The following is a 19568-nucleotide window of genomic DNA, read 5'->3' as shown; positions in this document are numbered from 1 at the left end:
GCAAGTTTATATTCTGAAAATTATGAGCGGCATAATTTTAAATATCCTTAATCGTTGTCCCCATGACCATTCTATCTTTGATCCAGAAAGTGAGTAAAATAGATAGTATACATTAGAAAATAAATAAATAAAAATAATGACTTAAAATTATGTGGGGATGAAGATAAATTGCTTACTATGCACCAGGCACTGTTCTAAATACCTTACAGTATTATTTAATGTTCACAGACAATAACAGGTATTATTATTGTCCTCAATTATACAGCTGGGGAATGTGAGGCACAGAGTGGTTAAGTAACTTGTCCAAGGCGCACAGCTGCTAAATTAAAATATGTCGTTTGCCACTGGCAAGGAGAGTAAAGGATTGATTGAGCCAGGACCTGGCCCTGGGAAGTGAAACATTTTTCTCTAGAAGAAATTTAAGATTGCTGTAAAGGAGAAATTTAAGAATACAAAACAACTTATGCCTCTTGTTCCCTCACATTTTATTTGTCTACTTTTTGGCACCCACTAAAACACACTACTGCATCAATTCTTTACGGTACATTTCATGCTTTTTTCTCATGTCCAGCAGGACGTGCAGATCCAAATTTGCCTTCCTCTGCTCTGTTTAAGGAGCAGTTATTGTCTCTGTAACACAGAATCCTTGTGTGTTTCTATTAGTCCCTTGATGAATGTGTAGAAACCCATCAGTTTAACAGTGACCTAGACAGAATAAGATGGGCTCTGACCTTGAGGAGAATTATGAGTTGAATATTTATTTTAAAATATCTGTTGTTCCTGACTCCAGAAGCAGTATGGTGCCAGGTTCTTTTTTGATGTAAAACAAAATAGGAAAAAAATAAAAACCCAGCCTAGCAAAATAGCTTATCTCCACCAATCAGCAGAAAATGGTAAAATAGAGATGTATGCGGCACTAACTGGATGGGAAATCAGAGGTGGGAAGCGAAATGCCGGCCTTTATTCTGCTAAGATGACTCTGGAAGGTCATGTTCATTGTCACTGAAAATGCCTGCAGGGAGCGATATGAAAAGTCATTGTCTCTTCTTTTTTTTCCTCCTGCTATTTTTAGCTCTTGTTAGGAAGATCAATTTTAGTTAACTGCAGAGAAGGGTTTTTAAAATGGTGCTTGAGTTTCAAGTTGCATTTGTCTGCTATATTTAGATTTTTTTCCAAATTCTTCTGTATCAAAACATGACATAGTAAGGCAACTTTGCTGGTGTTACTGCTTGATGTGGTGTTTCCCCCAATGGAAAAAGATATTCCATTAACTAATGTAACCTATACTAAAGAAACATTTTCCATTCCAGGCTCTGATTCAGAGGTAGAAAAAAATTCAGTTTTTAAAATATAGATGAACACCTATATTTTTGGTGCATGTGGTATGAACATTATATAAGGCCTCAATTCTCGTTCAGCAATTGCTATATTCTCTGATCACAGAAACAATAGGCAAGTAAAACAGCGAGTGTCCAGTGTTCCCGTTAGCATAGTCTATCTGTGTCATACCCCACCTAAGGGACTCAGATTGGGATCCGGGAGCACATGTTCAAATTTTCCCATTTCCTTTTAAAGAATTGTCCCTGGAAAAAAAAAAAAAATAGGTTTTTAAAGAGGCTTTTCTTCCCAGTATATATTCCATTACTTTATCTTCCATCACTATGGAATAGCAATATTAGAATACTTCCTTTTCTAATTTTACAGGTAAACAGGTAAACTGTAGAAAAACAGAAAAGACATATGACCAAAACCTGGGAAAATATGAATAACAAATCCTATTGCCCATAAAAAAAGTACTTTAAGGAAGAATCATTGTAGTGTTTACGCTTGCATTTTTTCTTATAGGTGTATGTGTGTGTGTGTGTGTATGTGTCCTCACAGTTGTGGCAGGGGCTGGGCCCCTGACATGGGGCAAGGGAGAACAGGATGGTCCGTTCCCAGAGAGGACCCAGCCCACAGAGGGCTCTCCCAGGCAGCTCCCCTTTGCTTCATCTCCGCCACTTTCCTCTCACCCCATGTGGATGAGCCCATTTTCTCTGGTCTTTCTCCCTCTTTATCTTCCCACCTCTTTCCCCTCTGTGTTTCCCTTAGTTACCTTGCCTATACCTTCCCTTTAGGGTTCTGCTTCTTTTTCTTAACCATTAATTTAGGTCCTCAGTCAATCAGTTGATCCCATAAAGTACTTTGGGTCCTAAATGTCTCAGGAGGGGATGAAGATAAATCCCCCCATCCCCCATCTAGTATTAGAGAGAAACCTCCAGAAGATAAGCAAATGTTCTTATACTGAAATATATATAGCTCCCCTTATACCAAAACTACGAGTATGCTCTTTCTCTTCTTTCTCTTTCTCTTTCTCTCTCGCTCACTCTCATCCTCCTCCTTCCCCATCTTACCAAGGATGCCTTCTTATTTCCTACTTTGATATGGATCAGAACTGAGGAGGGGGAGGAAAGGAAAAAGAACCCTAATTATTTCATCAATATTTTCTTAAAATGCACCCATACGAGGCCTACTGAGGTAGAATGTCAGTTTGCAGCCCTGATGTCACCTGCAGGATCCCACCCTCATGCATGCCTAAATCTAGGAAGTAGTAAGGAGGTTACACTGGTCACCCGGTAGACCTAGATTGGAGTTCACCACTTTTCTCTGGGCTCCACCAAAATTCAATAGGAGCTCATGGAAACACAAAAGAATCAGAGAGAAAAAAGTTTACAAAGGACTGAATTCCCTGGAATCTGTCTTTTAATCCCAAATCCTCTTTCCACTTCCACTTAGAAAATAAGTTCTTTCTCTGCTTCCAGATTGAGCTTGTGAATAGGCAGCTACCAAAAAGCTATGATTTTTATGTTTCCAGTAAGTCTCTCTGCACCCAGAGTATCTCCTTTTATTTTATAGCTGTAAATGGAGATCCAACATGAAGAGATGCTTTTCTCTTGCCTCAGGATAATGATTAAAACATAGGATGTGGGTTTGAATCTGGGCTCCACATTTTATTAGCTCTGTGACCTTGAGCAAGTTTCTTAACTTCTCTGTGCCTCTGCTTCTTCAATAGTAAAATCAGTTTGTGGCAAGCATCAAATGAGATAATCCATATAAAACTGTATAGCCAGTATCATACATAGGAAAGGCTCAGTGTATGTTACCTATTTATTATCACTTGATTTTCAAAGCCTTCTATTAAAATGTGTCACTGAGTGTGGTGGCTCACCTCTACAAATCCCAGCACTTTGGGAGGCTGAGGCAGGAGGATCAGTTGAGCCTAGGAGTTTGAGACCAGCCTAGGCAATGTAGTGAGGCCCCTGTCTCTACAAAAAATAAAAAATAAGATTATCTGGGTGTGGTGGTGCATACCTGTAGGGCCAGCTACTCAGGAGACAGAGGTGGGAGGATCACTTGAGCCCAAGAGGTCAAAACTGCAGTGAGCTGTGATCCTGCCCCTGGACTCCAGCCCAGGCAACAGAGCAAAGTGAGTCCCTGTCTCAATTAAAAAAAAAAAATGTTAAGTGCATGTGTTAAGCTCTTAGCTCAGTGCTGCTCAATGTGAAAGCTATGATATTTTGGAGTTGACAGTCCTACACATTGCAGTACATTTAGCATCCTTGGGTCTCACCTACTAAATGCCAACATCCACCCACATCATATGACAAAAAAAAATCCATTTCCAGACACCATTAGGGGTTTAACACTCTTATGTGAGAACCATACTAATTATACTTTCTCGAATGTGACAAAGACTTGTCAGAGGCATAGAGGCATAGAGCGCCTAGTAAGGGGTCAGTGGTGGGTGCAGAAAGAAGAGTGGAAGAGAGGTGAGACATATAGAGAAGCAACTCCTGCCTCCAAGCTTTGCTCACTCCTCTATCCCTTCCCAGACACACACACACTTTTTTCCTTCCCTTTAGAAAACTAGGGGAAGACAAGAACAAAGAGAGTTTGCGTGGCCCATGTCCATTTATCAATTGCTACATAACAAACTATCCCAAAAATGTAGGGCCTAAGACAACAGTCATTTATTTTGTTCACAAATCTGCCATTTGGGCCAGGCTCAGGGGGAAGGGTCATCTGTCCCATGCAGTGTTTCTGGGGCAGCACAACTGGGGGCTGGCAAGTGAACTTTGAAGATGATTCACTCACAGGGTTGGCAAAATGGTGCTGTTAGCTGAGAGTTCACTTAGACTCTGAGTCAGGGCCCTGGTTCTTCTTAACGTGGGCCTCTTCATGGGCTGTTTGGGCTTCCTTACAACTTAGACGTAGGGTTTCAAGCATGAGCATTCTGCAAGAGCAAAGTAGAAGTGCATGGCATATTTGTTACCTAATTCAGAAGTCACACTGCTACCTTCCACCACATAGGTTGAGGATCCCTTATCCAAAATGCTTGGGGCCAGAAGTGTTTTGCATTTTGGATATTTTTGGATTAGGGATATGCAACCTGTACTATATTTGTCAAGACAGTCATTAAAGCCCGCCCAGGATTGAAGGGAGAGAACACAGAGGGAACACTCCTTGATGAAACATTGTCAAGGTTTCAGGAGAGTATGTGGGGTGGGAGACATTATGACCGTCTTTGGAAAACACAACCTGCTACCACAAATAACTTTCCTGTTGAGAATTCACCCGTAATATGAGAGAGAATACAGTTTTAAAATGAGAAAAATGTAGAGGATCTTCTTTCAGAGTCCAAAGCTTCCTTCCCTAAGAGATGCAAATTAACTCAGTTTATAATTTATAGTCTTTTCATAATTTATTGTGTTGTCTTTTGAGAAGATTCATTGTCAAAGAGGCCATGTCTAGAATAACTATCAATGGCCAAAACAAAACAAGGCAAGGTTCAGAAGGAATACATAATCCATCTTTAGCTAGAGAACAAATATTCACGAAAAATATGAGTTGCCATGAAAATGTATTAAAAGTGAAAGATAAAACTAGGCTCCCTGTCCGTAGAGTCGCTTGTAGAATATGAAAACAGTGGGAAGTATGAGAGTTAGGGACAGAGAGGGACTATGAGCACATTCTTTGAAGTCAGGAAAACCTGAGTTCAAATCCTGGCTCTGGCATTTACTACCTGTGTGATCTCAACTTCCTGTTGTGTAACTAGACATTATGAAACCCACATGACAGAGCTGTTGTTATTTCATGCCAAGATCTATTTCATGCCAAGTAGTTACAGGCTTTCCTGTGCCTGGCATTTGTAAGTGCTCCATAAACAATTGTTACTATGTTTAGGGAATGTAGTGAGTTTCTATGACACCTACTGTGTGCTAGCACTGATAGAATGCTGATAAGAGGATAGACGCTTGCCTTTAAATGGTTTTCTACTTAGTTGAAAAGCTAAAACTTACACAAGTTAAACTATAGGAAGAATATTCATGTGTGAGTACATACCAGACATCACACAAGTATGTTAGCAATGGCCAAGCTTGATGCTCTTCATAAATCAATCACATATTCATTGAACATTAACATGTACCTTAAGCTGCAGCAATCACAAAACATTAAGTCTTGACTTCCATGGTTTGGAATATAACACATTGCTAGAGGAAATAACTAATGAATAAGACAAAAGGTGATATAATTAAGTATTATAAATGAGTGTTTCTGACTATCTCAAAAAAAAAAAAAGCTGATATTAAAACGGCAACATAAGATTTTCTGTCTCATGAAAATAGAGGTATAGAAAAGGTTAGGAAGAGAGGAAAAAAAGGAGAGAAAATTGCCAGTGATGACAGAGAAAGGGGAAGTAGTGGTTGGAGGAAAAGGGATAGGTTCCTTTTGAAGACCAGATTATGTGATACCCACTACCGTGAGATGCAGCCTGTTATCATTCTCCCCTTACTGCCCTTTGCAATGGTGTCTCCACTGAGGAAAAGCTCTTTGCAATTGTTCAGCTGCTTAATTCTTTGACTATTGTGTGATGCAATCAGATTAGTTAATCATACTGGAAACCGGGAATTACTTGGGGGCAACAGTGGCCAAAATAATATCGCCCTAAATAATCATAACATGCATTTTGGGAGAGGGCTTTATCAAGTATTTGACACATATGTCTGTTTCGTAGTATCCCAGTGATATGAGTGTTGTTCACATTGATGAGGAAAACTGAGGTTCAGAAATGTTATATAACTTTCTCAGAGTCACATTACTCATATGTGATAAGGTGAACTCTCCAACTGTTGTCTTAGGTGGCTTATTCTGGCACGGAAGTTAGTTCCTGTCGTGGGGAAACTAGCAAAGAGTATATTGAGTGGGAGGGTTAGTCATGAATAGGGTTATAACAAGGGGTGTGTGGGGAAGGAGCATGCAGAGAAGGGTTGCCAAGCAATGTTCAATAGTGCTTGGTGACTGATGACATGATGAAAGAGAAAGAAAATTCAAGGATGACTGACTCTAAGGATTTGCACCTAGAAGGCTGGAAGAATGATGGCACTTCTAAGAAGTGTGATAGCTGGGAAGGGAACCTAGATTGACAGAGAAAATAATTCTACTTTAGACATGTGAGTTTGGAAAAGAGTAGTCAACTTACAGAGAGATGTCAGTAAGTCAGGATGCAGGTGTGAGATCAGGCCTGGATATGTAGCTCCTCACAGGGTAGGAACTGGGGCTCATGATGACCAAGAGAAAGAATGTCCTGGGAAGAAGAGCAGCAGGTGCTGAGCAGAGCAAAGCCTGGCCTTGCCTGTTAGATGTGGCTGTATTTTGAAAGCCTCACTAGTTCTGGGATTCTGTCTATTGCTTGGCAGTACACATACAAGGGCTTTGTCCAGCAGGCACTAAACTTTTAGGAGTATTTCTCCTTCCCTCCATCACTGAGTTTTTCTTATTAGGAATCTAAACAATGAATCTCAAACTCTGCTCTAATACATAGACATGTCCCTCTGCTTCATCTCTCTACCCTTACCATGTCTGAATTTTGCTGATTTTTATAAACTTTGCATAATCATACTGATTATTTTAGAAAGAATTTAAGAGGTGGCCAAGTCATGACCCGTAAGCCAAAGGTGGCATGAGAGAGAAACTCAGTGGCACTTGGGCTGCCAGCACCAACACATTTCTCTGCAATTGTACCATGTGAGGTTGTGTCATGTCACCAAGTTTCCCAGCCCCTGGCCAGCACAGGGACTCACCCTCGTCCCTCCTGAGAATGCGAAACAGCCCATGGGCACCCTCCCTCCCTCCTGCAGACATAGAGGAATTGGGACATTGTCACAAACATGTCTCCAGCTGCTTGGGAAAAGAGGAGACAGAACTTTGGCATCTATTTTAAGCAATGGCCAAACCTCAGTCAGTTCCAAAGACCTGAATGAGAATTTAACTGTTAACCATGTGCTAAAAGGTTTTTCATTTACTTGGCTGAAAATTTGTTTCATGGGATAGGTAGAAAACCCCGACCAATGCACTTGTTGGTGACTTTTGATCCTGGCCTCCTTTCCGCACACCAAGGAGAGGACAGTTTCAATACTGGCAGAGGAGTGAGCATGTGATGGGTCAACGCTCTGCTTGTCTTATCAGAGAAATGCTGGTTCCATTGGTCTGTTCTCGTTGCACCATGGCAGGACCTCCCACCCTGTGTGGGCAAGGCTTGACAGGCTCTCTGTCCCCAAACAAGCCCAGTTGGTCCCTGTGCCTGGTGACAGCATTGACGTCAGCCCTTGTGGTGGAGGAATTAGTTGAAGCCCAAAGGGAAAAAGAGGCCAAAAAAAGAAAAATTCAATCCAGCAAGACCAAAGCCATTTCTTTTTATTTTGTGAGCTCTCAGCAGCTGCTAAGCTTTGCTGGATTTTGATAGTAAGAAAGTTTCCAAGAATAGAACAGTGCAATGTCAGAGTTAATGGGATCACAGCAATAAAATATCTCTACTAGTGAGCAATCTGATGGTATTAAGTTGACGTGGAAGTTGCTTTGCACCCTGCACACAGAGCGGCCTCCCTGCTTGCCCTCCCATCCTGAGTGTGCCCCCAACACACCTATTCTGAGAGGAAAGCAACCACTTCTGAAGCAGTAAATACATTGCAATAGAGGTGTCTTCAGGCCAGTGACTCACGCCTGTAATCTAAGCACTTTGGGAGGCTGTGGCGGGTGTATTACCTGAGGTCAAGAGTTCGAGATCATACTGGCCAACATGTTGAAACCCCATCTCTGCTAAAAATACAAAAAATTAGCCGGGTGTGATGGCGGGTGCCTGTAATCCCAGCTACTTGGGAGGCTGAGGCAGGAGAATCATTTGAACCCAGGAGGCAGAGGTTGCAGTGAGCCAAGATCGCGCCATTGCACTCTCCAGCCTGGGCAACAAGTGCAAAACACTGTCTCAAAAAAAAAGAAAAAAAAAAGATTCCTTTAAAGAAATGTTCGTTATCCAGGGCAGGGAGAACAAAAGGTTTAATCAAAGGCCTAGCTTTGTTAGATTTATTACAATGTCTTTAAAATGGCCAGCTTCTCGCTAACAGATGGAAAAAAGAAGAAGGGCGTCTGAGTTCTCTGAATTCTCTGGCCTGAGGCTTGCCCTCACCTCCACCCCAGGTCCTGCGTCTCTGTGGCAGGTTCCTTTCTATTCTTCATCTGAGGATAACAGAGGCCATTCCCCCTTCATCAATGCACTCCCCATCCACAGAGCAATGAATGAAACTACAGTGGCCACCAGTGTTTCTTCAAAAGGGGCTTCCGCTGCAAATATAAGAACTTAAAGAAATCCTATACACAAAAACAAGAATCACCACCATATTTGATGACTCAGCAAACATTTCTTTCTCTGTCTCTCTTTGGATGGTGTCTTTCATTTAGAATTGCAAGGACTTCCTGAAGGAAAGACAAAATTTGAGAAACGCTGGATGCAATCAACTCAATCACTGGTCACTGTTGGACTTTTAAGTGACTTGATGTTCTTTCCTGAACAACAACGAGAACACCAAAGATGAATAGGAGCTAGTGGCTGGGAGCACCAGAGAAACTATCCAGGATTCTAGCTCCTTTCTTTTTTTTTTTTTTTTTTTTTTTTGAGACAGAGTCTTTGCTCTGTGAAGCCCAGGCACAGATGCAGTGGCATGACCTCAGCTCACACCTGCAGCACCTGGGTTTTAAGTGATTCTCATGCCTCAGCCTCCCCAGTAGCTGGGGCTACAGGCATGCCACCATGCTTGACTTGTGATTTTTTAATATTTTTAGTAGTGGTGGGGTTTCACCATGGTGACCAGGCTGGTCTTGAACTTCTGACCTCAAGTGATCCTGCCCTGCCTAAACAGGACATGGGCTGGCGACAGGCTGTTTGTCAGATGTTTAGGAACCACTTAACAGAACACCCCAAACTGGGCACCCACTCTGACCCAGAGCCTTTGATACAACCCTCAGATAAAGCTGGTTTGATGTAGGTTTCTCTCCTTAGCAATGTCTGCAGATGATCTGTTTACCTGGGGACGTGGATAAAAATGCCAAAATATTTTAGGGAGAAGAGAACCCACACAATTAAGTGAACCTTACTTAGCATCGATACATACAGCACTACACCACTTATGTGTGGTATGCAACTTCCCCATGGATTACAGTGTGGCTGGGTTAATGCCAACTACCAATTCTTGCTCCACAAGGCAGGATAGCAAAGAATAGCATGAATGGTCAGGCAGGCATCTCCTTCCTGGCTCTCCCCTGTATCTCTGCTCCTGTCACTGTCTTCTCCTGTATCAGACTGGGCCACATCAGCTCGCTTGTATCAGAGATTCAATGCTTTTTGATGTAGTTCTCCCTACCTATGATTTCACCACTTCTAGACTTTAAATACAGAGTCATATCAGCCATACTTCAATGGCTGTAGCTCGTTCTATTTTTCTGTACTATCAATATCCAGGGAAATGCTGGAGCTGTAACACTTTCTGTGAAATATTTGCTGCCCTCACCCAGGAAAGCCTTTCTTTATACAGCAGGATGTCGAGGGCAAGAGTTGCCCAATAGAGACTTCTCTGACTCTTAACTGAATGAGCACACTCTCAGCAGGGTATGGCTGTGTTCGTTTGCTAAAGTTGCCATAACAAAGTGCCACAAAATTCCAGGTGCAGTGGCTCACACCTGTAATCCCAGCACTTTGGGAGTCCAAGGTGGGCGGATCACCTGAGATCAGGAATTCGAGACCAGCCTGACCAACATGGTGAAACTCTGTCTCTACTAAAAATACAAAAATTAGCCAGGCGTGGTGGTGCACGCCTATAATCCCAGCTACTAGGGAGGCTGAGGCATGAGAATTGCTTGAACCTGGGAGGTGGAGGTTGCAGTGAGCTGAGATTATGCCACTGTACTCCAGCCTGGGCAACAGAGCAAGACTCTGTCTCAAAAAAAAAAAAAAAAAAAAGTGCCACAAACCGAGTGGCTTTTATGACAAAAATTTATTGACTCACTGTTCTGGAATTTAGAAGTTCAGGTCAAAGTGTGCACAGGACCATGTTGTCTCTGAAGGTGTCAGGGAGGGATCTGTTCCTGGCCTTCCCTAGCTTCGGGTAGTTCCTTGGCTTATGGTTGCATAACCTCAGTCTTCACATGGCATTCTCCCTGGGTGTATGTCAATGTCTGACCTTCCTTTTTCTTTAAGGGTGCTAGTCATATTGAAGTAGAGCCCACCCTAATGACCTCATCTTAATTTGATCATCTGCAAAGACCTTATTTCCAAATAAAGTTACTTTCACAACTACTGGAGGATAGTTAGGACTTCAACATCTTTTGAGGGGACTTGATTCAACCAATAACAATGGCTGTCTCTGAATGTCTACATCCTCCCCAGCATCACTTAGAAGAGCTTTGATATTTATTGCATTATCGGTGCTCCTCATTCCCAGCATCAGCACCCAGAATTTAAAACTACCTTGTGAAAGTTTGCCATTTGTACCATTAAGGCTTACCAAGATATGCACAGTAGCACGTAATTAGTGTCCTGTCACTGGAACTGACAATACTTGCTCCAGCCATCCAGTGGAGGCACTTGTAAGACTGAGAATAGCAGATTCCTGGGCTGCATGGGGTCTGGCTTTGATCCTGGAAGAAGGGCAGGATTTAGGGAACTCTGGAAGATAAGTGAGGCTATGCCAAGTAAAAGTAGCTAGTTTGGTGGCCCTAAGAATTTAGCTGTCATGATTAGGGGCCAACAGGTAAACCAGTTTGACCAAAACAAGGAATCGATGCAGGTAGTGTTGGAAAAGATTGGTGAGAGATTATGCAGGGTCTTCTGTGCTAGACTAAAAAATTTATACTTGATCTTGTGAGATCTAGAGAGCCACTAACCAGGAGGATGTCTTGGAGTCATTGTTTTTGGAAGACTTTTCTTTTGATCCACGAAAGATGGGAAGTGAAGGATGGGATGTCTGGAGAGGATTAAGATGAGTATGTCAACAATGAAGTTGAAAAGTTACAAGCATGGAGGTTGAGAATGCCACCTCCTCTTACGCTATCACCTGGAGGTCTTCTGTTTGTCTTTTAGACCCAGATCAGCTGCCAGTCCACTAGGACGCCTTTCCTTACCATTTGATGCCATAGTCCTTAAAATACATTGCCACCATAGTACTCACCATTTTATACTGTGATATGTTCTATCTCCACATGTCTCCACTGGACTGTGCACTTGTGAAAGGCACAAATACTTTTTATTCTTCCTTGTAGCCTTTATGAGTAGCAATAGACCATGAGAGATGCTCAAGAAACATCTACTGAAGCAACAGAAAGACAGAAAGCCAGTCAGCTAACAGCAGTTTGACTATAATATAAGCCAGTCAAGAATGTAGACACTTGGAACTAGAAAGGGCCTTGATGGTCATCTAACCCAGTTACTCAGTAACCACGGAATCCTGGGCATGTGATGACCCTGCCTTATTCCATCCTGGAGCAACTGTAAGAAGTGTACTGCTGGAGGGGAACTCAGAGACTACCATATTCAAAAGATAAAGAAGTGAAGTGATTGGCTCAAGATTACTCAACAATTAGCAGCAAGGTTAGAAAATAGAAGAGAAACTAATATGACTAACCGCCAAGCCCATCCAGTCCTCACCACCATCCTACAGAGTGGAGGTATGACCATGTTGAAATTTACAGCAAAGGATGTGAAGGCTAAGAGGTATTGAGTGGCTTGTTTGGGGTTGCACAGTTGATAAGTTGCAGAGCCAGGATATAAGGAAATTGATCTTCCACTTGCCAACACCCTGTGCCATCCCTGCATAAGATCACAGGCTTCCTGAGACCCTGGAAAATGCTCCTCTCATTTCCTAAGCAGACCCTGCTCCAGGAGCTCTTTTGAAATCCCTCCCTCTTTCTCACTTCCATTTTCCTTGCTTTTCAGGAGAGAAGTATGAGCTCCATGCAGGGACTGAGTCCACCCCAAGTGTCGTCGTCCACGTGTGCGACAGTGACATAGAGGAAGAAGAGGACCCAAAGACTTCCCCAAAGCCAAAAATCATCCAAACTCGGCGTCCTGGCCTGCCGCCCTCCGTGTCCAACTGAGCTGCCTGCTCCGCCTCGACGATAATAGCCGTCTCCTCTTTATCATGCTTTTTCCCCCATTGTTTGTCAAAAAAAAAAATTGCCTTTAAATTCCTGGGTGTTTGGTTGTTTGAGATTCCTTCCTTGTTATCAAGCCTCTCGGACAAAAGGGCTAGGAAAAGGTGATATGTCTCCTGATCATATCATACCCATTAAGTAAAACCCATTATTTAGAAGGTTCTAGGGAAAAAAGTAGTATTTTCTTATTAAACAATCAGCACAGCCTATATCTTTGTTCTCTCATGTTGATCCAAGCCAGAGACATCAGTAACAAATAGCACCTGTGTTGTTTGTGAGCTGTTTCAGTCCCAGTCCTGACGTGTGTGCATTGTTCTTTCCTGGCCACTTAAATAGGACCATATGTAAACTTGACTTTGACTGCATGAGATATCCCTGTCTGGTCTCACTCAGTCCTCTGCATCCCGACATTCCCAGGACATGCATGATCACCAGCATTTATTTTCATGATTTGAGGATATCCTGTAACTCACAGATTGTCAGCATCCAGCCATGTCCTATCTAGATTAGGAAAATGATCAGCATATTCCAGCTCAACAAGTCTGGGTATGTTCACTATTGTGAGTCGATACACCATAGCTCTGTTGAAATTCCTGGAGGCAAAATTGAGCTTGGCCCCAAAGATATTCCTCAATAGATTTCAAACACCACTCCCCTGTAGAACTTTCCCAGCCTCGTTGGGGAGGCTTGTCCAGGGTGATAGAGACCGATTTCAGACAAACCTATTTATTACAAAAGTTTCATGGTGTCTGAATGATTGTTTTCTCTCTTTGTATATTTGTACAAATGTTTCAGCTGTGCTTTTAAAATCTGGATGTTTTTTATTTAGTGATTGTTCAACCATTAGCTGCTTCAAAACATAATGTGCATTGCTTATGAATGCCTTCATATACTAATACAGATACTCTGATAATATTACGCTCTAGTAAGGATCATGCTGAATTTTGAAAGGACACAAAACATCTAATGCCAATATATACATGATTAGCTAACATCTTTGCTATCAAGACCACTTGTTTTTAAATAAAGATGCAAGTGTCCGTTGTAGATTATTGGGATGAAGCTAAATCTCCAGAATGCAGCAGCAGCTGAGCATGTTAAAATGGGGAAGGATGATAGATACATGTATGCTGGTCCTACTCACGCAATGCCCGTGTGCTCAAAAAAGTTATTTGTTTTTGTTACGTGTGATTTTTCTATTTCTCTAGCCCAAAGTGCATTACAGAAGATACACCTATAGAACCATTACCTTCTGCTATATGTGCCAGGCCTCATCTACTCCTGTACATTAATGAATTACTTTAGATGCAAATGCAGATTACAATGGAGTGGGGGAAGTACTTTCATTACCCAAGCCTCAGAAAAACAAGAACAACAACACAGCAAACAGATTGAGGGATTGTTGTGGTTTTTGACTAAGGTGTATGTTAGTTTCATCAGAAACTTAAAACATAGACTGATCACTCAGAAATTAAAGTCCGTTTTACTGTGAATATAGCAATATAGTACTGGACACAGTACAGGTGAAACTGAGGAGAGCATTGCTTGTAAAATCCTGAGTTTCCATAAGGAAAATGAAAACTCCTTTTCAAAATAAAATCTGAGGAGTGTACAGTAAGCATATGCTTTGACTTTCCTTTGCTGTGGAGGTTTTTGGTTTTTCATTGATGATTAATGACTACAGACTTAGTAGTGGAGAAATGGTGTCCTCTAGTGGAAGAAATAGTAGACTCAGCTATTCAGATGCAGAGCACTGCAGCAGCCAGCCTTTCGGAGCTGACTCTTCTTAGTCATCTGTGGAGTCATTTGACTTTTTAAGCTACCCTGAATTTTCAGAATGCAGGTTCCAAAGAAATCTAGGTGAGAGAAAATGTTTGAAAATGATTTTTAAATGTTTTTTAAAAGACACATCCGACATTTTTAACCACTTAGTAAAAGTTGAAATGACCATTCTGTGTCGTCATAAAAGAAACATAATGAAGTATATGGCCTCTGGAGTTAGTCTTAGTAAAACTTGCTGCTCTGTGTCAGTGTTAACCTGTCACAGATCAAGTAATTCTTTCACTAGGTTGGGTTTGGGGAGGGGGAAAAGAGGGGCTTTTCCTAGGAGAACGGTACGAAATGGAAAGACTCCTTGAAGTGTTGCAAGGGAACCTCCTAGCACTGTGAAAGCCAGAATCGCCTCAGCATTTCCATGACACACATTATGCAAACCTCTTTAGCACTATTTTAAGTTTGAAAAGTTTAACAATGAAGGGGGAGGGGAAGATTTCCACCAACTGAATCATTTGTGCACGTGTATAGCTCAAAGAGCTTAGACTTCAAATATATCTGGTGAATGACTCTTTGTCCACGTGGTGTAATTTCTGTGTTGTCGACCTGAGTTGGGTTTTCTTGAGGGGTAATTGTGGAGGAGTGCATTTCAACCTAGAGTTTTTCTAAGACGTCCCCAACATATGGGGTTAACCCATATACCTAGGTTCTTCCTGAAAGTGGGGGAAGCTGGTTGGCAGCCATCTCTTGGGGGAAGGGGGCCTTGAGCAGGGCCTGGAGGGCTGGGTTGGCCTCTGATAAGAGGAACTGGGAGAGGTCCCTGTTTTATTGCCCTGTTTCAACATCTTGGTGCTAAAAGCCATTTCAACTGTATAGGAACCTCTTTTAATGTCTTCCCACTCTATTCTCTTGCTAAAAACACTGTAAGAGACCTAAGTTGGCAAAAAATTATTATTCAGGGAAAAAGCACTATCATAATCTAAATGATTAATACATTAGATTGCATTAAAATGAAGAGCTTCAGTTCATCAGATGAGTATTAGGAGAATGAAGAGGGACAGCATCAGACTGGAAAAGGATATTTGAGACACATGTAGTTGTCAAATAAATTATATCCAAAATGTTTTTTAAAAAAACTACAAATGGCACACGCCTGTAATCCCAGCACTTTGGGAGGCCGAGGCAGGTGGATCACAAGGTCAGGAGATCGAGACTATCCTGGCTAACATGGTGAAACCCCGTCTCTACTAAAAATGCAAAAAATTAGCCGGGCGTGGTGGCGGGCGCCTGTAGTCCCAGCTACTTGGGAGGCTGAGGCAGGAGAATGGCGTGAACCTGGGAGGCGGAGCTTGCAGTGAGCCGAGATCACGCCACTGCACTCCAGCCTGGGCGACAGAGTAAGACTCCCGTCTCCAAAAAAAAAAAAAACCTACAAATAAGGAAAACATAGACAATCCATTTCTTGAATCATCAAAATAATTTCAAAGGCACTTCACACATACAGGCAATTCACGTACACACAGACATACACAAAATACCCAGATGACCCATTAACATTCAAAAGATGCTCAACTTCATTGCTTATCAGACAAAAGCAAAAGATAATCTCGGAGATACTACACAGAGCTATCAGAATGACTAAAATTAAGTCTGGGAAATAAAAAGTTCTGGTAAGGATATGAAGGAAGGGAACTGTCACGCGCCACTGGTGGAGTGTCGACTGGTACTGCCACTTCACTGCACTATTTGGTAGTATCTGCTAAAGCTAACAGGCCTCTCTGGGAGCAGTTCCACTCCAAGGCATGCACCTAGCAGATATGAGTGCTCACATCTATCAAAATACTTGTACAATAATGTCCCCAGCAAAGTTGTTCGTCATAGCCATTAACTGGATACAACCCCAAAGTCCTTCAACTATAGAATAAGCTGTGCTATCCTCACACAAAGGAATGTTACAAAGCAATAAGACACATAAACCAGTGGTACACAGGAACATGATGGATCTCAAAATCGTATTTTGAGCAAAAAAGAAAAACTAGACATGAAAGAATACATAATGTATGACTCCTTTTAGCAAGCTGAGAAAGTCAAAACTGGCCTATATAAATAGAAATAATAGTGGCTGTTATGAAAACAACTTAGGACTGTAAGGTCCCCCACCCCAACCCCCAAACTAAGAAAGCACTAAGAGTTCAAAGAATGACTCAGACAAGTCCAGCGTGAGGAGTAGATGAGTTTATTAGGACTTACATACAGGGCACTCCGGGACGGCGGCAGGATAGCTCTAGAGATCCGCCCTGCCTCCCATCCATAAACTGCTTTTAAGCTAATTTTCTAGCTCTTTGCCTACATGTTTGAAAAATGCAACTGTTTTTCTTGGTAGGTCCTCAGATACTCTCCGGGATGTTTGGGTTCTCAGGGACACCTGCTCCTTAGCTCGGCACCAGGGTCTTGGCTCACTGCCTGGCCCTCAGAGTTCAGGCAACAGGTTTACACCCTTTGGGAACCTGGTGGGGGAGCTGTCACAGTACAGTGGCTACCTCTGAGATGGTACTGCCTGGGAGGAACCCTCTCATGTGGAAGCCTTCCGAGGTGCCATAAATATTCTACATCTCGATCCTGATCTCCATATGGATGTATACACATGTAAAATTCAGTTAAAATGTGTGCCATATACCACAGTAAGTTATACCTCGACTAAAACAAAAGCTGTTCTCCCTGAGAATGGAGAAGAAGAAGCCTTTAGTTGTGACGGGGGTTTAGAATGTCCTCATACTAGAAACATAAGTCTCCCATCTCATGTCTGTGAGATATTTCCATATATTCAAAGCCTTCATTTACAAATGTGTAAATAAGTGTTCCTTTTTAAATGAGAGAGCACAGGACTTAGGCTCTGGGTGAAACACTGTTCATTCAAATAACAAATAAACTGTGTGCCTGACACTGGGTTTTCAGTGGTGAACAAGGTAGCTTTTGTCCCTGCCATTTCAGGGAGAGGAGTCTAGCATGGAAAAGAGATAAGAAATGAGCAAATAATGGCCACAAATTCTCATAGGAGAATGCAGTGAAGGAAGCCAAAAGTATACTATGAGGATCGAGAATAAAAGTGGAGGATCACAGTCGGGGAAGGCCTCTCTAAAGAGGGAACATTTAAGCCGACCTGGAGGCTGGCCATGGAAATGCTGCGAGAAAAGCATTCCAGGCAGCAGGGCTGAAGGCCGCGACTCTGGAAAGGCCTTGTCTTGTCGTGTTGGAGGAGCCTGAGGGATTTTGTTGGTATGGCTGAGGTACAGGGAGTGAGGGTGAGCACAGTTTAGGATGAGGTTGGAAGGCAGGTGGCCGGGGGGCAGGCTCAGTAGAACCTATTATTAATAGGCCAGGCTAGGCGGTTTGAGGTTCATTTTAAGGGTTTCAAAAAGGGAATTATATGACCCAATTCATCTGGTAAATCCTAACACAAACAAGAAGTTTCCTAACACAAAGCTACAACCCAAAATGTCCAGATACTCTGTAGCGTTGGGGCTTGACTGATCTTGTCCACTTTAGGCTTGAAGATAGCTTTCGATAGCTTCATGCTCCTCACTGCAATCTTATCTATTAATACCAGATGAATTCTCAATATCCAACATCAATATGCAGTGTCTTGTTGTGGTTCTGAAGTTTTTTTTTTTTCTTCCCCTGCCCACGTCATTTACAAAGCCTCAGTGCAGAAGAGGGGGAACAGAGCAGGTGATAAAGGAAGATAAGTCAGTGATTCAGGGAAACATTCATTTAGCTGCTGGTACAGCATGTCCCTGCCAGAAGCCACCATGCTGAGCGTCATTGAACATTTGGCAGGCTTTCCCCTTAAATTTATGCAATCTGAGAAAGGGAAAATTTCAAGCAAAAAGTTTTCTGTCAAGCTCATTCATCTGCACCTTTCAAAGAAAGTCTGGGGAAATGTTATTGGAGTTGATTCAGGAGCTTTTTATGTCTCTAAAAGGAAGCCATATTTAAGGTTAGTCATGTGTATGTGTACGCAAGCACATTTGGTATAGGTTGGAAATAGGAAATCCAAAATAGGCGGAAATGGATGAAACACTGTGCTAAAGAATTCATTCACAATACCTCCTTGATTCTTTTCTGTTATTTTCCATTCTCAACCAATAATTGAGTTAGAAAACTTTTAGGGTTGGACAGGACTATGGGGCCTTCTTGACTAGTTGCCATCATTAGGAAAATCATTACTGTTCCCCAAACAGTCTTTGGATTTGCCAGTAGGGTATTTTATTCTTAAAACAAGATTTATAGTTTCCCTACAAAGCTGCCAAGTTCAACACCTTGATAGTCCATCTGATGTGCTGTAGTGGATGCTGTAGTCCCAGCTCCCCATTTCAGAGTGGAAACACTCCTACCCCCCGATGCTGGGAGGGTTGGAGGGTTATGACTCGCTGCTGAGTGGCCAGGCATTGCTCTCAGCTGGAGGATGCTCCCCGCCAAGGTCTCACCCTCCTCAGGGACAGCCTGCATCCAGTGACTAGTCAAGGAAGGCCTTCCCTTGGGCCATTCCAGCTCCAGAGATATCCCCGTGGGATAGGCTGAGGCCCAGTATTTCAGTTCAACTCTGCCTTTATCCCTAACAGGTGAGGACTCTAAAGTCACCCCAGTAAACCTCCTGCATGTACTTCTCCCTCTCAGAGTCTAAGTCCTGGAGAAACTAACCTAACACTTACATCATCCTCAATAGCCTTCTTCCATCACTTTTGAGTGCCCTGGAATTGTACAACTCTTTTCCGTCACTGCTGTTTCACTGCTGAATCACTGCTGTTTCATTCTTAAGATGGATTGGTTGTGCTAGGGGTTAGCAGAGTTTCCAAAAGCAGCACAGCAAAGTTCCTCATGCTTTCTTTGTGTTGCCCTGCTGAGTTCAGGTGGGGGGTAGGTAGCGCAGACATGCAAGTGACTTGGCACAAAGTTCCTCAGTGAAGAAAGGAGGGCTTCTCTCAACCATCCCGGTGGAGGGAGGAGGACAATGGATGCCTGTTCAGCTCTTGTCAGGGGCCTTCATGAAAAACACGGGTCTATAACAGGGAGGGTAGAACCCGAATTCTGGCCCATGTGCCACCCTCAGCTCACCTCAAAAGATGTCACCACCTCCCTATCAACCTTGTATATGAGAAAGGGATGAGGATTGTGTATGTGACTTTAGACAAGTTACTAAAGTCCCTACAACTCAGTTTCCTCTCCTGTGAAATGGGCATGAAAATCTACCTTTGTCATGAGGACTTAATAAGATA

The 19568-nt window shown here is 42.5% G+C and overlaps 1 protein-coding gene across 5 annotated transcripts in view; it reads left to right on the top strand.

Moving 5' to 3' along the window:
• The window catches only part of RCAN2 (regulator of calcineurin 2), a 258854-nt gene extending 243986 nt beyond the window's left edge, over positions 1–14868 (top strand). For all 5 annotated transcript variants that reach the window (XM_003897687.3, XM_003897686.3, XM_009205308.4 and 2 more), the window contains one exon: positions 12302–14868. In XM_003897687.3, coding sequence (XP_003897736.1) covers positions 12302–12462 — 161 coding nt within the window. In that variant the 3' untranslated portion in view covers positions 12463–14868. The remainder of the gene's footprint in view (positions 1–12301) is intronic.
• Positions 14869–19568: the final 4700 nt, after the last annotated feature.

This window comes from Papio anubis, chromosome 6, assembly GCF_008728515.1.
Source record: "Papio anubis isolate 15944 chromosome 6, Panubis1.0, whole genome shotgun sequence".
NCBI lineage: Eukaryota > Metazoa > Chordata > Mammalia > Primates > Cercopithecidae > Papio > Papio anubis.
Note: the sequence above shows the minus strand (reverse complement) of the source record. Positions and strands in the feature narration are given on the sequence as shown.